This window comes from Natrix helvetica, assembly GCF_964273705.1.
Source record: "Natrix helvetica genome assembly, chromosome: 1".
Classification (NCBI taxonomy): domain Eukaryota; kingdom Metazoa; phylum Chordata; class Lepidosauria; order Squamata; family Natricidae; genus Natrix; species Natrix helvetica.
The window spans coordinates 353250651-353270621 of record NC_138548.1 but is presented as its reverse complement, the minus strand read 5'-3'; the positions used below and the strand labels follow the sequence as shown (position 1 = coordinate 353270621).

The 19971-nt window shown below is 41.5% G+C and overlaps 1 protein-coding gene across 1 annotated transcript in view; it reads left to right on the top strand.

The window, feature by feature from the left end:
- Positions 1–19971, top strand: part of LOC309381543 (uncharacterized protein) — a gene marked incomplete at both ends in the record, with an annotated part of 91087 nt that overhangs the window by 36488 nt on the left and 34628 nt on the right. The window contains 4 exons of the mRNA XM_081932677.1: positions 7749–7856; positions 8583–8709; positions 10637–10839; positions 17755–17868. Of these exons, the coding sequence (XP_081788803.1) occupies positions 7749–7856; positions 8583–8709; positions 10637–10839; positions 17755–17868 (552 nt within the window). The remainder of the gene's footprint in view (positions 1–7748; positions 7857–8582; positions 8710–10636; positions 10840–17754; positions 17869–19971) is intronic.

Sequence of the window (19971 nt, the reverse complement as noted above, 5' to 3'; positions counted from 1 at the left end):
ATAAACTCTTCCTGTATCCTGAGAAGTCTAAGCTTGTCATTTTCTGCAACAATGTAAAAGATATACAAATTGCAACTCTCAGAAATCTAGTTATCACGTGGAATTTGGGGTGTTTTTTTTTTTTTTAAAAAGCTGGTTCCCTGATCTTTAATTTTCTACAGATTCTTGATACATTGATTTCGGGTCATCGAATCAGTATTGACAAACGACATAGGTAAGATTTCCTCCGAGACAATCGGTTCTTTCACGATTTCCACGGGTGGGTGTTTTTAAACAGAGTCATGAAAAAACGAAGAGATCTGTGCCAGCTCCGTCAAACTGAAACCCTCTGTCCTCTACGCCCACTTCTGCTCTAGCAATCCGGCAAACGAACCGGCGGGAGAAACGCTTTATGCCTAACACAGAAAGTCTCGTGTCTAGGAAGGGACTATAGGAAAGGAAGCTGTCTGCTCCGGCCACCCTGCGAACTTCAAGAGCAAGGCTTCCCCGTGTTTGCAGCTCCACGTCCAACTTGCCTCCCCTTCCTCGATTTCAACGCCACATTTAGCCTCCCCAATCCGTTCGTCCTTCTGGAACTAGAGACGAAAGAAGAGCCCCATCTTTCAGCTGAGGGTCCCCGACTTTCCCCCACGTCGCAGGACCTAAGGAGGTGCAAGCGCCTGATTAAGAGGGGAGATCGAAGGTCTTTGCCTTCCCTTTGCACGCATCACCGTATCACCCTCCGCTCCCCCCCCTTCCGGAAGAAGAGCAGCCGCGCAGAGATCCCTGCAGGCCGGAAGAGGAAGGTCCCCTTTCGTTTTCTTTCTCCTGGGTTCTCTCTAGGAGGCACGTATCTTGCGTTCGGAATCCTTGGTGAGGCACGTGAGGCCAGGAGCGCGCAAGAAATTGGCGGGAACGATTGTCCGTTGCTCTCCTCAGCCGGAGAAGCTCCGACACTCATTTCTCCCCAACTGGAAATCGGAGAAGGGAGTGCGGAGGGGCCGGGGGACATTTCGGACTTTCTTAGGCTTCTTTTGTCTGTTCACGAGCAGGAGACACAATGGAGGCCCAGAGGTCTCCAGGGATGGAGGACTCCCTCAGCCCAGAGATCCACCGCCGGCGCTTCCGCGGTCTTGATCGCTGCCCCCAGGAGGCCGAGGGGCCCCGGGAGCTTTGCAGCCGCCTGCACCGGCTGTGCCGTCAGTGGCTGCGGCCGGAAAGGAGCAGCAAAAGGGAAATGCTGGACCTGGTGGTGCTGGAGCAGCTGCTGGCCCTGCTGCCCCCAGAGATGGCCAGCTGGGTGAGGGAGTGCGGAGCCGAGAGCTGTTCCCAGGCGGTGGCCCTGGCCGAAGGCTTCCTGCTCAGCCAAGCCCAGAGGGAAGAGTCGGGAAAGGGGCAGCAGGTGAGGAAGGGGGAGGGTCTCATCTTAGGAACTCCTGGGGAGTGGGAGGGAGGAATCAGGGATCTTTCAATGTCTGCAATGAACTGCTAATGGCCGATTGAAGGCTGTCAATCTTGAGCCTCTCAGGATGAAACTGCAGAACTGTGTGCAGTCAGCAGAATTACCCTTCTGACTGCCAGTATTTGGAGAACTAATTTCTTCCTGGAGATCATTCTGAGAGAAAAGAGAATTCAACCCTGTTTCAGCCACCCCCACTCCTGAGGGATATAAAAGAGTCCTGAATTTGAAGAAGTGGTCATAGTTTCTTTTCCAACGTCTCTTTTTCTTTCCTCTGGTGCAGGAATTAACTGGGGTACTTTTTCCAGTTCAGTTGATGATATTGACATGATTAATTGTCAATCACTCCTATATTTCTGACCTTATCACCCTCAAATGTTAGGTTGTAACCTGTAGGTTTTCTTCAGTCATTTCACAGAATATTGTTTTCTAAAATTAATGAAACAGTAGTGTCTCCCTCAACAGTTCCTCATTAAGGGACTACTTGTGATTTTCATAGCAGGTGGGGGGGGTTGTCACATCATGGGAACTCCTTGGGGGCGGAGAATCAAGGATCTTTCTTTTTTAGAAAAAGTTTCTTTTTCCCTTTCAAATTAATTCACAAATATACATTCTTATAGGTCCTATTAACATTTATCTTTTAATCATTAATCTTTATATTTGTAATCTTTTTACAAATATATAAAATACATTTTTGGTCACTTTCTTACCACCCTATGTCTCCATCTTATTCTACAACAACCTTGCTCCTTCCATCTTCTCAACCTCCCTTCTCTACCTTCTTCTTTCGTCCTCTCCTTCCTCTTTTCTTCTTCCCCTCTTTCCCCCACTCCTCCTCTCTTCTCCTCCTTCTCCTCTATCCTACTCTTACTTGCCTTCCCTTACTTCCTCTGCTTTACCTTTTCTTGCTTTTCCTCCTCATCCTCCCTCCTTTCCGTTGTTGCCCTTGCTTGTTACTTTTTGTGATGGGTTCTCGGGGTGGCATTTCAGCTATTTCAACTTTATATTTACATAAAAATAATGTTCTCTATATTTTGCTTTCCAATAAGTCCACTTGTACCATTTTTAACTTGTGTTAATATTTTCTTGTCTCCCCCCCCCCCAAATTTAATAATGTGTCCTCTGAGTTGTTTATTTTATACTTTGTTCCTTTCTCTTTCTATTTGTATTTCTTTTCTAACCAATCTTAAAATCGTCCCCATGTCCTGTAGTACACTGATTCATCTTTGTTCTTTATTCTCAATGTCAACCTGTTCATTTCTGCACAATCTAATATCTTCTTAATTATCTCTCCTTCTGAAGGGATTTTATCTGCTTTCCAATTTTGTACATATACAATTCTAGCTGCTGTTATTATATGTATAATCAATTATGAATCTTCTTTGCTGTATTTCTCTGGTAGAATACCCAATAAGAATACCTCTGGTTTAAGCTCTAAAGGCTGATGTACCATTTTCTTCAACCATGCTTGTATTTTAACCCAACAGCTTCTTGCATCCCTACACGTCCACCACATGTGATAGTATGAGCCTGGCAATTGATGACACTTTCAACATTTGGGTGATTTATCCTTAAACATTTTTGCTAATCTTTCAGGTGCTATGTGCCATCTATAAAACATTTTATACAAATGTTCTTTATATGCTGTCACTGTTGTTAATTTGTAATTCCTTTCTCATAATTATTGCCATTTTTCTAGTTCTATTGTATATCCATTTTTTGGCCCATCTTATCATTGTTTCTTTAACCTCTTCTTCTAAGTTTATTCTAAGTAGATAACTATACAGTTTTTTGATCATTTTTTCATCCATTCCCATGAGTATCTTATCCGGTTCTGAATTTTCCATATTAAAACCATACTCTTTAGCATCCTTCTCATATCTTGTTTGTATTTGCATTTGTTTAAACCATCCTATATCAATACCTTGTTCTTCTAATTCTTTCTTCTGTTTTAATTGTCCCCTTGCTGTTAGTATATCTTTATATCTAATAACATTTCTCATACTATTAATATTCGGGTGTGTCAAAGCTTCCATTGTTGAAAGCCACATTGGTATTTCCATGTAATGTTTTTCTTTCACTTTTTCCCATATTGTGTATAAGCCGTTTCTTACATAATGTCTCTTAAAATAACCATGTATTCTATTTTCCCATGTCACAAATATGTGTGCCAACCCAGTTGTATATCATGTCCCTCCAAAGATAGTAACCTTGTATTTCTCAATAATATCCATTATTTTATCCCACGTTAAAGCTGCTGCTTGATAATATAACTCCCAATTCGGTAAACCAAATCCACTTCTAGTTCTTGAATCTTGTAACATTTTTATGTTAATTCTCGCTTTCTTTCCTTGCCAAATATATTTTCCTATTATTTTATTTAATTTTTCAAAGTAATTTTTTCCAGTTTTATTGATATTGTTTAGAACAAAAATAATATTCTTGGTAATATATTCATCTTAATTACCTCTATTCTTCCCATTAATAATAACTGTAAATGTTTCCATTTCTCTACATCCATTTCAATTTGATTTCTTTATAGTCGTTTGCTTCCTTGATAGTTACACACCTTGGGGTCAACTGTATCCCCAAATATTTCACTTTCTTTACTATTTGAATATCTAATTTCTCCATTGTTTCCCTTTTCTGTTTTTCTGTTGTATTTTTCATTAAGATTTTTGTTTTGTCTTTATTAATTTTCAATCCTGCTACTCCTCCATACTCTTCTATTTGCTCAAGTAGTTTTGGACCCTGTTTCAATTGGATCTTCCATAATAAATATTAAGTCATCTACAAATGCTTGCAATTTATTTTCTTCTTTCTTAACTTTCATTCCTTTTATTTCTTTGTCTTGTCTTATCTTTCTATTCAAAACCTCTAATGACAGTATAAATAATAGTGAAGATAGTGGGTACCCTTGCCTGGTCCCTTTTCTAATAGGCACTTTTTCTGTCATATCCCCATTTACCATCATTTTAGCCTGTTATTCTTTATAAATCGTTTTAACCATATTTATGAATCCCTCCCCAAAATCCATCATTTGCAATTGCATCATCATAAATTGCCAATTTACATTATTAAAGGCTTTCTGTGCATCCAAAAATAACAATGCCATTTGCTTCTTTGGATGCGCTTCATAATAATCTAATGCATTCAATATAATCCACATATTGTCTCTGATCAGTCTCTTGGGTAGAAAACCATTTTGATCTGAATGTATAAATTCACTTAACAGTCTTTCTGCCAATATCGATGCAAAGATTTTATAATCCGCATTTAATAAAGAAATTGGTCTATAATTATTTATTTAATGCAAATCTGATTCTTCTTTTGGGATAAGAGTAAGCCTCCGACCAAGAGTCCGGTATTTTTGCTTTCAATAACAACTCATTAAATACTTCCAGCATTACATTGCTTAGCACATCTTGTAATGTTTTATAAAATTCCTCTGGCAATACATCCAGGCCTGTTGTTTTCCCTTTTTTTTGTCTTTTTATTGCTTCCATTGCTTCCATCATTGTTATTCTCTTTTCCAGCGCCTTTTTAAATTTTTCTGGAATCAAGGGGTTTCTGCCTTTTCTAAGTACTGTTTTATCTTTTCCTCTGCCACTATCTCCTGTTGGTATAATTCCTTATAGTAATTTTCCACTGTTTTTTTCTTTTCTTCATTTTGTTAACGAGTATTCCCTTCTTGGTCTGTTAATTGGTTCATAATTTTCCCCTCTCTCTTTTTTCATCTTATAGGCCAGCGATTGTCCCGGTTTATTTGCATTTTCAAAAAGGTTTTGTCTTGTTAATTTTATTTTATTTGCCACTTCTTCATTTTCCATTAAGTTCAATTTATGTTTTTGTAGATCCATCAAATTTTAAATTTTGGTCTTTTGTGGGGTTTTTTTGCAGTTCTATCTCCAATCTATATTCTTCCTCTATCTTCTTTCGTGTTTGTCTATTCTGTTCCTTTTTCCAAAATAAGTCATTGCTAGTCCTCTAATATATGGTTTGCTGGTGTGTAAAACATTCTGAAGTGATGAGTCTTCCTTCCTGTTTTCTCTAAAGAAAAAGTATAGTTCTTTTTCCATATATTGCTGAAATTTCTTTTCATTTAGTAAGTTTTGATTTAATGTCCATCTCATTCTTTTTCTCTGACCTTTCCATGTCATTATTATTGGGTTGTGGTCTGCCTACATACTTGTTTCTATTTCAATATTGTGTGTTTTAGCAATTAGATATATTGTCATCCAAATCATATCTATTCTTGACCAAGACATATACCTATTTCAGTGATGGTGAACCTTTTTTGGCTTGCGTACCATAAGTGGGGGGAGCACATGGGCGTCGTGTGCGGGCGTGCCGCACCCATAATGCAATGCGCGACCCCTCCAGTGTGTATGCGCGCACTACAGGCACGACCCCTCCATTTTTACATGCTTTTTTCTCCCTCCCCAGGCTCCAGAGGCTTTATAGGAGCCTGGGGAGGGTGAAAACAGCCCCTCCCGGAAGCCCTACAGAAGCGTCAGGGAAGCCTTTGGACGGTCCCTGAAGCCTTCGGAGCGCTCAAAATGATCCTCCTAGCAAACAGGAAGTGACTTCCGGTTTGCTCGGAGGGTCATTTTGAGCGCTCCGAAGGCGTCAGGGAAGCTCATGAAGCCTCCGGAGGGCCTCTGGGGGTTGGGAGGCTCTTTTTGCCCTCCCCAGGCTCCTATAAAGCCCCTGGAGCTTGGGGAGGGCGAAAAATGGCTTTTAAAAAGGGTGAACTCAGCTGGCCAGCGCACGTATGCGTGCTGGCCAGCTGACAGTGCAGCACCTCGCGTACCCTGACAAATGGCTCTGCGTGCCACCTGTGGCATGCGTGCCATAGGTTCGCCATCACTGGCCTATTTGAATTAAATGTATATTGTTTTCCTCTCAAGTGTCATCTTCTCCACACATCTTGTAAGCTTAATTCATCCATCATTGTAAAGAATGTTTTGGGAAGCATTCTCCTTAGCTTCTTGTTCAACTTTGTAGTTTTATAGTCCAGCTCATCATTTACAATTACATTAAAGTCCCCTAAAATGCATGTTTCTTCATAATCATACTCTTATTATCTTTTTCTGTAATTTTCCATAAAAATTTTTCTTGGAGAATCCAGGATCTTTCAATGTCTGCAATAAACTGCTAATGGCAGATTGAAGGCTGACAATCTTCAGCCGGGTCAGGATCAAACTGCACAACTGTTTGCATCCTGGAGATCATTCTAAGAGAAAAGAGAATTCAACCACCCCCACCCCTGAGGGATATAAGAGGGTCCTGAATTTGAGGAAGTGGTCACAGTTTCTTCTCCAATCTTTTTTTTCTTTTCTCTGGTGCAGGAATTAATTGGGGCATTTTTTTTCCAGTTGAGCTGATGAGATTCAAATGATTAATTCTCAATCACTCCTATATTTCTGACTTTATTATCTAAAATGTTAGGTTGTAGCCTGTAGGTCATTTTACAGAATATGATCTTCTAAAGTTAATGAAACAGTAGTGTCTCTTGTTTGATTTTCATAACTGTTCCATTAGTTATTGCAACACAACTCCTTAAGTCAAATATCTATCTAAAATGACCAGCATTTACCCAAAAATAGCAGCCACATAGAGAGCAGAGTCACAAAAAATATGAGACACCATGTTTAGAGAAATTAGAGCACTTTTGAATGTAAATTTAGACATGTCACCGAAAATTGCATTACTGTTGCTGGTGGAAAAATGGGATATAAATGAAACCAAAAATGAATTGATTGTAAATTTGACAATGGCAGCTTGATTAGTGATGGCTAAATATTGGGGATGAAATTGGGATATTCAAAGAAATGAGTGGTATAATGAAATTTGGAGTATGGCAGCAAATGTTATATTAACAACAGAAATTAAATTTAAAAAAGAGATGATCAATGCAAATAATTATAATGAAAAATGGAGGATTTATTAAAATCAGTGTTGGTGGAAGGCAAAGGGAATTAACCTCAAGAATATATGTCGTTTTGGAGGGGATAAGGGCACAATTGGAATATATTGTATATATTTTAGTTGTTATAGATGAAGACATATAAGGGGGGAGAGTCTCCGAGAGTGGAAGTGCACTGTAATATTTCTTTTTTTCTTTTTCTTTTTCTTTTTTCTTTCTTTTATATTTATGTTTCTATCATTTGTATTTAAAAATAATAATTAAAAAAAGGAATTAGGTTGGGGAAATACAGGTACAGCGGCAAAAAGTAAGGCAAGCAAGCTAATATGGTTATAGTTCTCTGAAAGTGGATCATAAACTAGACTCTTCTGTTATGTGCAGGAGCCATTCTTGGGGGAGATCTCCACAGAGCTTCAGGAAAGAGGAGATCCATCCAGCCCTTCTCAGGAGCTGCTTTTTAGAAGGATCCAATTCGAGCCTCCTTGCCAGGTAAGTGCAGGTTTCTTCTGAGAGCAGTGCAGTACAAACTCCATCCATTCATAAGCTGCTTTTACCATCAAATGCTGAATCTGTGACCATTTGAACTCAATGCCCCCCCCCCTCCGGGAATGTTCTACTGAATCACACTAAGCATTCAAGATGTTTTTGAGTTGCAATCAAGAGAAAATCTGTAGGCTTCATTGTATTAAACAATTTGAAAATATTAGAAAATTTGTTTGGTAGATAGAGTTTAATATTTAATATTTTTAGAAGAGTGCTGAAAACTTGAAGCTAATGAATATGAAGATAAAGCCCTAAGTAAATGCTAAATAGCTTCAACAGTAAGACTGTTAGCTAAGTGACTTGGAATTTCTACGTTCATTGCCAACATTTTAAAATAGGTTAGGAAAAAACTAGTTGATGTGTCATGTTTATTTAGGAATTTTCCAGCCTACAGGACTCTAGTCCCTGAAACCTCCTGGCTGATTTATTCTGCCACACTGGGAAGCTCTGAAATGATGACTGTGTTGCCATTCTACAGCCTGGATGCAGCTAAGCCATGATTTCTGGAGCTACGGCTTCCCAACCCCAAAGATTACATGGAGATGCAGGCATAAATCTTTTTCGGGAAAGAAAATGTCCGTTTAGTTCCTTGTGAATTTTGGGTGGTAAGTAAGAAAACTTAAAAGTCTTGTCTTGTAATGTCTGCCAAAGAACATTTTCTTTCTCTATCAGAGATCTGGTCCATTTGAGGAGGTGACTGTGGACTTCACGATGGAGGAGTGGGAGCTGCTAGATTCTGGTCAGAAAACCTTGTGCAGAGAAGTCATGTGGGAAATTTCAAAGAATATGGCTGCTCTGGGTAAGGCCATGCTTTGCTCTGGCTTCCATTCATTGGGGGCGTTTTTTTTTCAGTGGAGGATGACTAGCTATTTATACTCAGATGCTTAAGGTGATCGTCCCTCTTTAAGGCCTTGTCAGAAATACTCACCGTAGACTTTGAAAATGTCCTAGATCCGTGATGGCGAACCTATGGCATGCGTGCCGGAGGTGGCACGCAGAGCCATTTCTCCTGGCATGCGGAGCCATCACCAGTTGCTCTTCCGGGTTCGGGCGCAGCATCCAGCTGGTCTTTACGTGCATTGGCGTGCCAGAAAACAGAAGAGGAGCTGCCCGGTGCGCATGCGCACGCCAGGAAAATGACCTTGTTTTCAGTGTGCACATGCGCACGCAAAAAACACCAACAGGAAGAGCAAGGGCCCTGCGTGCCAAAAGACGTGGAGAGGGGATCCCGGCCGTCGCTTAGTAGAGCAGAGCTGTGGTCGGGGTTTTCCTCCCTCCCTGCCCGAGTGGGCTTCTTGCGTGGCCCTCGCCCTCCAGCCCATGGCTCATCTGCAGTCCGAAGGGCTTGGCCGGCTCGGGCATTTCAGAAAAGCAGCGGCAGCGGCAGCCACAAGGGGAAGGGCAGGAGTGGCCAGCCGGTCCCTGCAGCCACTCCCACACCAGCCAGAAGCGGCACTGTAATAGCCGCCAGGGCTTCCCTCCCTCCCACCTAAGTGGGCTTCTTGCACGGCTCGAGGCTGCGCCTCTGATGAGGATCCGCGGTCCGGAGTGCTGCCGCTTCCAGCGGGATATATTCTTCCAGGCCCTTGGCGGCGTCTTTATGCGGTTAGCTTGCCTCCCCACCAGCAGCTCCTCCGCCAGCATCCCGGCTGGAAGCAGCAGTGCAACAGTCGCCATTACCAGGGGCGAAGGGGTGACAGTGGCGAGAACAGGTGACCGCCACCCCTTCCTCCCTTCCCCAACAGCGGCTGTTGCGCTTTTGCTTCCAGCCGGGATGCTGGCGGAGGAGCTGCTGGTGGGGAGGCGAGCTAACCGCAAAAAGAGGCCACCAAGGGCCTGGAAGAATATATCCCGCCGGAAGCAGCCGGGGCGGCGGCGGCAAAAAGTAAGGGAAGCGAATGCCAGCCAGCATCTCTGCCTTCTTCCTCCGAGCGCCGCTTCTTTGCCAGCCTCTCAGCTGATCGGTCCCAGCCAGACCCCCATTACGCACACGCACACTTTGCGGCCGCGTGAGGCGAGCGCTGCCAGGGAGAGATCAGGGGGAGGCGAGGGGGGGAGAAGGCATCCCTAGCAGAAGTTTGTGTTCTTCTCCCCCTCCTGCTGATTTCTCCCCGGCAGCACTAGTCTGGCGCCGGGGCAAGCAAGGCGGCTCTCAAAGAGAATGAAACGGGCGCAGCGTTCTTCCAACAGCCGAGGAAGGAAGAGGAGCCGGGCTTCAGGAAAGCCCCCCTGGAAAGGACAATAAACGGCCCCAAAGAATCTGTTTCTGCTTCCAGAGGACATCTAGAAGGGCGGGGGAGGCCATATTTTCCTTTCCCAGGCTTCAGGAAAGCCTCCGGAGCATGGGGGAGGGGGTGCATGCACGGTGTGTGTGTGTCACGTGCGCATGCGCAGTTGGGTGGGGAATTGAGTGGGCACGCGGGGGGGTGCAGTAGCGAGCGTGCACGCAATTCTGGCACGCCGTAGAAAAAAGGTTCGCCATCACTGTCCTAGATGTTCCATAGTAGTGGCTGAATAGATTGACCAATCAGCACCAAAGCCTTAATATATTTCTTGTCTGAAAAATTCTTTGTATACCATCAGGATGTCCTAAATAACAATTTGCAGCCTTCACATCCTAACTAGACACATAGCTGGCACCAGACCTAGAACACATGTTTTTCAGAGTGGGAGACACAAACCCTTTTCACCATTCTAATTGTAACAGAAATATTTATTTTCCCAAGGAGATGATGGGCTGGAAAATAGCAAGCAAGCAAGACTAAAGACAGAGAAGCGTGAAGTTGAAGAAGTGATATTTGGCCATGAAGAGGACACAAGAAGAGAAGAGAGAAAGCACTCAGAGAATGGAGGGGAGACGTCATCCACTTCTGTTCCGGTTGGCATCCCTAGCTTCCTGTCCCAGCAAGTCCTGGAAGAAAAGAAAATGGTAAAATATGGGAAAGAAGAGTAAAATCAATTTGATTTACCTGAATGTGGCATAAACCAGACTGAAGGGCAAGTGTATGAAATGTATGAAAAATATATCAGTCATTGTTTCTCTTTTTCTTCACTAAAGGAACTACACAGCAAAAGCATACCACAAAGCTTTGTAAAATCGGGGAGTGATTCCAGTCGGAACAGAGAGATGAAACTATGCATGGAGTGCGGAAAGAGGCTTAGTAGCAAGAGTGCACTTATTGTCCACCAAAGGATCCACACTGGGGAGAGACCACATAAATGCATGGAATGTGGAACGACTTTTACACAAAAGGGACATCTTAATTGTCATAAAATAATCCACACTGGAGAGAAACCATATAAATGCCTGAAATGTGGGAAGACCTTTACCCGGAAAGTACATCTTAATCATCACAAAAGTATCCACACTGGAGAGAAACCATATAAATGCCTGAAATGTGGAACAACCTTTACACAGAAAGAGCATCTTAAGCGTCACGAAAGTATCCACACTGGAGAGAAACCATATAAATGCCTGAAATGTGGAACAACCTTTACACAGAAAGAGCATCTTAAGTGTCACGAAAGTATCCACACTGGAGAGAAAGCATATAAATGCCTGAAATGTGGAAAGACCTTTACCCGGAAAGGACATCTTAATCGTCATGAAAGAATCCACACTGGAGAGAAACCATATAAATGCCTGAAATGTGGAAAGACCTTTACCCGGAAAGGACATCTTAATCTTCATGAAAGAATCCACACTGGAGAGAAACCATATAAATGCCTGAAATGTGGAAAGACCTTTACCCGGAAAGGACATCTTAATCATCATGAAAGAATCCACACTGGGGAGAGATCATATAAATTCAGGGAATGTGGAACTACCTTTGCACAGAAGGTACATCTTAATCTTCATGAAAGGATCCACACTGGGGAGAGATCATATAAATGCAGGGAATGTGGAAAGACTTATACACGGAAAAGATATCTTAGTCTTCATGAAAGGATCCACAGTGGAGAGAAACCTTATAAACGCAAGGAGTGTGGAAAGACATTTACTCAGAAAGAAAAACTTAATTCTCATGAAAGGATGCACGCTGTGGAGCCACTGGGCTCTGCCAGTTTTTTTCTTCTAGAGTGCTGAGCGCCAAGTGTGAAAAGAGCTATAAAGACTACAGCACCTTTGATTGTCACAGTGGCATCTGCACAAGAGAAAATTGGAAGTACATGAGAAGTAGAACCACCATCACTGGGTGTGCTTTCTTCTCACAAAAGGATCCATACAGGAAAAATAAATGAAATCTGTAGGTTGAGTTTTATTCTCAGCAGTCAAGTTAATCATCATCCTAGGATCCAGATGTGGCAGGAAGCTTATGGAATGTGCAAAGATCTTTGGTTTGTACTGGAATCTTATTTACCTTCCATGTAGCTTACACAGTAGAACAAGTATAAGCACTGGAATTTGAAAATTGCTGATGGTGCAACAGTGACCTCACCTATCATAGGATAATGCCTTTCTTCTTGAGGAAAATGCTTCTGTTTCCTTTCTGAAATAATTCATAAAATTCAAACCTATGTTTATCTGTCACCTCCCTGAGCTCGAGAGATTAAGGGAGTGGCCACAATTTTTTCTGTACCCTCCCTTTCTTTTCTCTAGTGCAGAACTTTGAGCCCCTTTTGTCATTTTAGCTGATATTCTTCAAAGTATTCATGCTCATTGACAATATAGCAAACCTTCTTAAAGTCTTATATGGCTCTGTCATACCACATATAACTTTATATTGTTGTTGCTCTCTATCCCCACCTAGTAGCTAGAGAGACAAATATGCCCCAACTATATAGTCTGAAGCTCACTCCCCAATTTGCCCTTCACCCGCTCTCCAACCAAGTGCATGCTGGGAAACCAGACTCCATTTCCAGAAGAAGCCATTTTGATCTTTGGCACATGGTCATCCAAGAACAAACTCGCATCCCTCACACATAGCATTGCTGTTGAGATTCATACTGCTTATACTTATTAATTGTTATGTTCAGCAGACAACAGTCTATCTTATATTCGATTTTCACTATATGTATTCCTATTTCCCCCAGTTTCACTATATCCTGTTCACCCAATAAAGCCTATGCACACGATCTGTTTTATTGGAGGATATGTGAGTTATCTGTCTTTTGAGCTGCACACAGACTAAGGTGCAGTTGGGACTGTTGTGGCTGGCCAGCCGCCAGTGGAACTGCCTGCAGACATGGATGAGAAGGAGGTTAGGGGGGAACTTAGGCTACTCCTGGAGTCTGGGGAAGACTCTGATGGAGGCTCTGCGTTGGAAGCAGAGATAGAGACGGGTCTCCCACTTTCCCCAGCTACCTTCAGAGTCGGAGATAAGGGGGGAAGAGGAACAGCTAGAACCTGTTCCAGATGCGTGTATGTGCAGAGCTGTCCGGAAAGGAGAACAATTGACTATGGGCTGACTCAGGAAGAAAGGCACACGGGGACGCTTAATGGCCACTCTATGGCTGGGGAATAAATAGAAGCAAAAGGGGAGTGGTATCGTAGGAAACAACTGTTTGCATTTTGTTCTGAAGATTTGTTTATCGGGATTTGTGTTTGAGAGAGTTTAATTTACAGCTTCTGGCCTGGCAATTATCCAAGGAGCTGATAAGGTCAGTACTTCAGCTAACCCTTGGAAGGATCTTCTATTAGTGTGAATGCCATGAATTTACAGTAACTAAATAAAGAGGGTTTTTCCGGACCAGGAGTCTGTTTCTTGGTTCTGCTAAGGCTGTGTCAGAATAGGGACAGAGCAGGCTCTGTTTCTCTTCTTTACAATCAGTGAAAAAAGATTTCTATTGAACATGGATAGGGATGTGAAAATGACTTTATAGTCATAGTATAGGTCACTATGTGTCTTGGGGCACTGGGGACACAGCAAGTACCACCTGGGTGCTATCATCACCATTAGTATGCCCGTGCTAGCATTACAATTTGCACCCTTCAAATCCTAGCTAGACACACCAAACCTAGAACACATGATTTTGAGAGGGGGAGACACACACCCCTTTCACCATTCTAATTGAGCAGCAGCACAGGGATCCCTGCAGGACGGAAGAGGAAGGTCCCCTTTCATTTTCTTTCTCTTAGGTTCCCTCTAGAAGGCACGTATCTATCCTTCAGAATCCTTGATGAGGCATGTGAGGCCAGGAGCGTGCAAGAAATTGGCCGGAACGATTGTTGCTCTCCTCAGGTGCAGAAGCTCCGACACCCATTTCTCCCCAGCTGGAAAGTAGAGAAGGGAATGTGGAGGGGCTGGGGGACATTTTGGATTTTTTTGGGGTCCTTTTGTCTGTTCATGAGTAGGAGAAACAATGGAGGCCCAGAGATCTTCAAGGATGGAGGATGGCCTCAGCCCAGAGATCCATCGCCGGCGCTTCTGCGATCTCGATCGCTGGGACTAGGAGGCCGAGGGACCCCGGGAACTTTGCAGCCACCTGCACTGGCTGTGCCGTCAGTGGCTGCGGCTGGAAAAGAGCAGGAAAGGAGAGATGCTGGACCTGATGGTACTGGAGCAGCTGCTGCCTCTGCTGCCCCTGGAGATGGCCAGCTGGGTGAGGGAATGTGGAGCCGAGAGCTGTTCCCAGGGTTTGGCCCTGGCTCAGCCAAGCCCAGAGGGAAGAGCTGGGACAGGGACAGGTGAGGAACGGGTGGGTCTCATCATGGGAACTCCTGGGGAGTGGGGGTGGGAATCGGGGATCTTTCAGAAGGCCAAAAGTGCTGTATTCAGTGTATAAGATTACCCAGATCATCACCCTCTTTTTTTTGAGGGAAAAAGATGCATCTTATACTCCGAAAGATACAGTTGATGAAAAGATATTGCTATGTATGAATTAAATATAAAGATGGTTTATAATTATAAATATGTTAATATAATTAACACAATTATAATTAAGCTAATATAAAGAGAAATCCAATTAAAACTAATCAGTTACATTATTATCATCGTTATTAGTACATGTGTTAATATTTCTTTTCTTTCTTTTCTTTTTTGTAAATGATATGCTATGACACTGCACTGTATTAAAATATTTATGGATTAATAATAATAACAATAACAATAATAACACCAGTCATTTGATGAAAGTCAAGACCATACTACTGTTCACCCATGTAAAGAAAAAACTTTAAACTTTTGGAAACAACTATGGGAAGCCTCAGTGGAACATGATAAAACTGCCTCCTGGATCAAAGTTACTCAAAAACAAGCAACACAAGACAAAATGGAGAATATTGTAATAACAACCTATATGGTTGCACAACAAATAAAGAAGGTCAAGAACTGGAGCATACCTGGCCTGGATGAACTCATGGATACTGGTTAAAACACCTGACCAGCTTCCACCAACACATGGCCACTCAATTTGATGAAATGCTTCAAAATGCAACAAGTGAAGAATGGTTAACAGCTGGCCGAACATACTTGATAATGAAAGATCTAGAAAAGGGCATAGAATCAAGCAACTATCACCCAATTATTTGTCTGCCAACAACAAACAAACGTTTTACAAGAGTATGTGCAGATTCAGTATTCAATCATATGATGGAAAACCTATTGTACCCAACAGAACAAAAAGGAAATTACAAAAAATCAAAAGCAACAAAAGATCAGCTGCTCATTGACAAAATTGTACTAAAAATGCAAAACGAAGAAAAACAAATTTAAATACGGTGTGGATAGATTACAAGAAGGCATTTGACACATTATCCTACAGCTGGATTAACGCCTATCTGAAAAATTATGGAATCAGCAAAAATATTTGTACATTTATGAGAGCAAATATGCAAAAATGGAAAACAGTCCTAACAGCAAATGGGGAGGACATTGGCAAAGTCAACATCAGATGAGGAATCTTCCAAGGGGACTCACTTTTGCCACTATCATTCAACTTTGTGTTAATTCCACTGACAATACTACAAAACGCAAAACGGGGCTACCAAATCTCAAGTCAACACGGCAAGATAAATCATCTAATATACATGGATGACTTAAAACTATATGCAAAAAGCTCCATGGAACTCAACACAGTTCAACTGTTCAGTAGCAATATCAGAATGAACTTTGGTCTTGAAAAATGTGCTATAGAATCCACGCAGCAAGGAAAAATGGAAAAAAAATAGAAGGAATGGAAGCATTGTGAAAGCATTAGCAAAGGATGACGATTACAAATACCTAGGCATATTGGAAGCAGATAACATCTTGAATGGAAAAGTCAAAGAGTCGACGCAAAAGGAATATATCAGGAGGGTCAGCAAAATATTAAAGTCAAAGCTGAATGCTGGAAACATAATTAAAGCCATTAATACTTGGGCAGTTCCAGTAACATGCTACCCAGCTGGATCATCAACTGGACTCAAGCTGAACTGGAATACCTGGACCAGAAAACGCGTACACTTTTGAATATGTACCACACTTTACAACCATGAAGTGACACCAACAGGTGCTACCTGCCAAGAAGAATAGGGGACAATTGCAAATCCATCAAACTGTAGAAGAAAAACTAAGTTTGAATGATTATGTGAAACAAAGTACAAAAAGATTACTGCAGGTTGTGAAAATGGAGAACATTATAAAAACAACAGAAACAAAGACAGAATATAAGGAAAAAGAGCTGGATGACAGATTAAATGGATGGAAAACCAAAGCTTTGCATGGACAGCATTTGAAAAACATTGAAGGGAAATGCGATAACAACTTGACATGGGCATGGCTTAAGAGAGGAACTATCAAGAAAGAAACAGAAGGTCTAATACTCGCTACTCAAGAACAAGCATTACAAACTAATGCCATGAAAGCAGATACAAAATTCACTGACAATCCAAACTGCCAACGTTGCAATGACAAAACTGAAACTGTTTCACACTTAATATGTGAGTGCAGCAAAATCACGCAAACTGATTACAAAGCTAGACATGATCAAGTTGCTAACTTAATCCACTAGTCACTATTTAAGAAATACGCCCTACCTGTATCCGAAAAGCCATGGGAACATGAAGTGGAAAAAGTTACCGAAAATGAGACAGTGAAGATCCTGTCGGACTTTCAAATACAGACGGATTGTCATTTGGAACACAAAATGCCAGCTATCATGGTTGTTGAGGGTCGAAGTGTAGTTTATTGATATCGCTGTACCAGGAGATGCCAGAGTCAAGCAAAAAGAACTGGCAAAAAAATAAAAAAATATCGCGACCTGGCTATCAAAACTACACGGCTATGGATGAAACACGTAACAGTGATACCCATTGTCATTGTGGCACTTGGTACCATGTCCAAAAACTTTACAAAACACAACAATAAATTGCAGCTTCTGGCAATAACATGAGCAGAACTGCAAAAACTGCTATTTGGAACATATATTTTAAGAAGATACTTGGTTGATACCTAGGACACTGGTAGCAAATTGTATCAACCATTAATACCAGTCAATGGTATTTGTGACACATTTTTAAATGTTCAGTTGATTGACTTTCATGTTTAATGAATAAAAGATAATAATAATAATAAATAATAATAATAATAATAATAATAATAATAATAATAATGATGATGATGATGATGATGATGATGATGATGATGATGAAAAACACCAGTAGTGTCTCCCTGAACATTTCTTCATTGCGGAAATACTTGTGATTTTCATAGTAGTTCCATTAGTTTTTGCAACAGGACCCCTTAAATCCAATATCTATCTACAATGACCAGCATTTGCCCAGAAATAGCAGCCACATAGAGAGCAGAATTCTTACTTTGAATTAGGTTGGGGCAATGCAGGAACGGAGTCAAAAAGTAAGACATGCAAACTAATATGGTTCTGGTTCTATGAAAGTAGATCATAAACGATTTTTTTCTGTCAGGTGCAGGAGCTGTTCATGGGGGAGATCTCCACAGAGCTTCAGGAAAGAGGAGATCCATCCAGCCCTTCTCAGGAGCTGCTTTTCAGAAGGATCCAATTTGGGCCTCCTTGCCAGGTAAGTGCAGGTTTCTTCTGAGAGCAGTGGAGTACAAACTCCATCCGTTCATAAGCTGCTTTTACTATCAAATGCTGAATCTGTGATCGTTTCAACTCAATGTCCCCCCAGAATGGCCTGCTGAATCACACTCAGCATTAAAATTGTTTTTGAGTTGCAAACAAGATAAAACTTCTAGGCTTCATTGTACTAGATAATTTGGAAATTAGAAATTATTAGAAGATTTATTTGTTGGAAAGAGTTTAATACTTAATATTTTTCAGAAGAGTGCTGAAAACTTGTTAGAAATGAAGCCCATGAATTTAAACAATAGGAATAAGATTTAAAAACTGCATGAATCCAACAATACTTAATATTTTTCAGAAGAGTGCTGAAAACCTGTTAGAAATGAAGCCCATGAATTTAAACAATAGGAATAAGATTTAAAAACTGCATGAATCCCACAAGGATAAAGTCCTAAGTGAATGCTAAATAGCTGCAACAGTAAGTGACTTGGGATCTGTATGCTCATTGACAACATTTTAAAATAGGTTAGGAAAAATTTATAGTGGATGTGTCATGTTTACTTAGGGGTTTGCCAGCCTAGGGGTTTGCTCCCCAAAACCTTCTTGCTGAGTTATTCTGGCCCAGTGGGAAGCTCTGCAATGGTAGCTGTGTTGCCATTCTATAGCCTGGATGCACCTAAGTCATGATTTGTGGAACTATGGTTTCCCAGCCTTAAAGACTACGTGGAGATGCAGGCATAAATCTGTTTCCGGTAAGAAAATGTCCATTTAGTTCCTTGTGAACTTCTGTTCCTATTTTGTGCAGTAAGTGACAAAACATATAAGTCTTTCCTGGTTATGTCTGCCAAGCAACATTTTCTTTATCAGGGATCTGGACCATTTGAGGAGGTGACTGTGGACTTCATACTGGAGGAGTGGAAGCTGCTAGATTCTGGTCAGAAGACCTTGTGCAGAGAAGTCATGTGGGAAATTTCAAAGAATATGACTGCTCTGGGTAAGGCCATGCTTTGCTCTGGCTTCCATTCATTGGGAGATGTTTTTTCAGTGGAGGATGACTAGCTATTTACACTCAGATGGCTAAGGTGATAATCCCTCCTTAAGGCCTTGTCAGAAATACTCACCATAGTGTCCTAGATGTACCATGGCAGTGGCTGAACATCTTGACCAGACTTAATATATTTCTTGGATGAAAAATCTTTGTATAGCATCAGGATGTCCTAGATAACCATTTGCAGCCTTCACATCCTAGCTAGACACATAGCTGGTACCAAACCTAGAACACATGTTTTTCAGAGGGGGAGACACAAACCCTTTTCACCATTCTAATTGTAACAGAGATATTTCTTTTCCCAAGGAGATGATGGGCTGGAAAATAGCAAGCAAGCAAGACTAAAGACAGAGAAGCGTGAAGTTGAAGAGGTGATAATTGGCCATGAAGAGGACACAAGAAGAGAAGAGAGAAACCACTCAGAGAATGGAGGGGAGACGTCATTAACTTCTGTTCCTGTTGGCATCCCTAGCTTCCTATCCCAGCAAGACCTGAAAGGACAGAAAAAGGAAAAATATGGGATAAAAGAGAAAAATCAATTTGAATGTGGTATAAACTGGACTGAAGGGGAAATGTATGAAAAATATGTCAGTAATTCGTTCTCTCTTACTTTACTAAAGGAACTATACAGCAAAAGCAAACCACATACCTTTGTAAAATCTGGGAGGGATTCCAGTTGGAGCAGAGAGATGAAAGTATGCATGGTGTGTGGAAAGAGATTCATTAGCAAAAATACATTTATTCTCCACCAAAGGATCCACACTGGGGAGAAACCACATAAATGCATGGAATGTGGAATGACCTTTACAAACAAGGGAAATCTTAATCGTCATGAAAGAATCCACACCGGAGAGAAACCACATAAATGCCTGAAATGTGGAAAGACCTTTACTCGGAAAGGACATCTTAATCTTCACAAAAGGATCCACACTGGGGAGAGACCACATAAATGCACGGAATGTGGAAAGAGTTTCATTACCAGCGATCGTCTTATTTACCACCAAGGGAACCACACACGGGAGAGACCATATAAATGCATGAAGTGTGGAA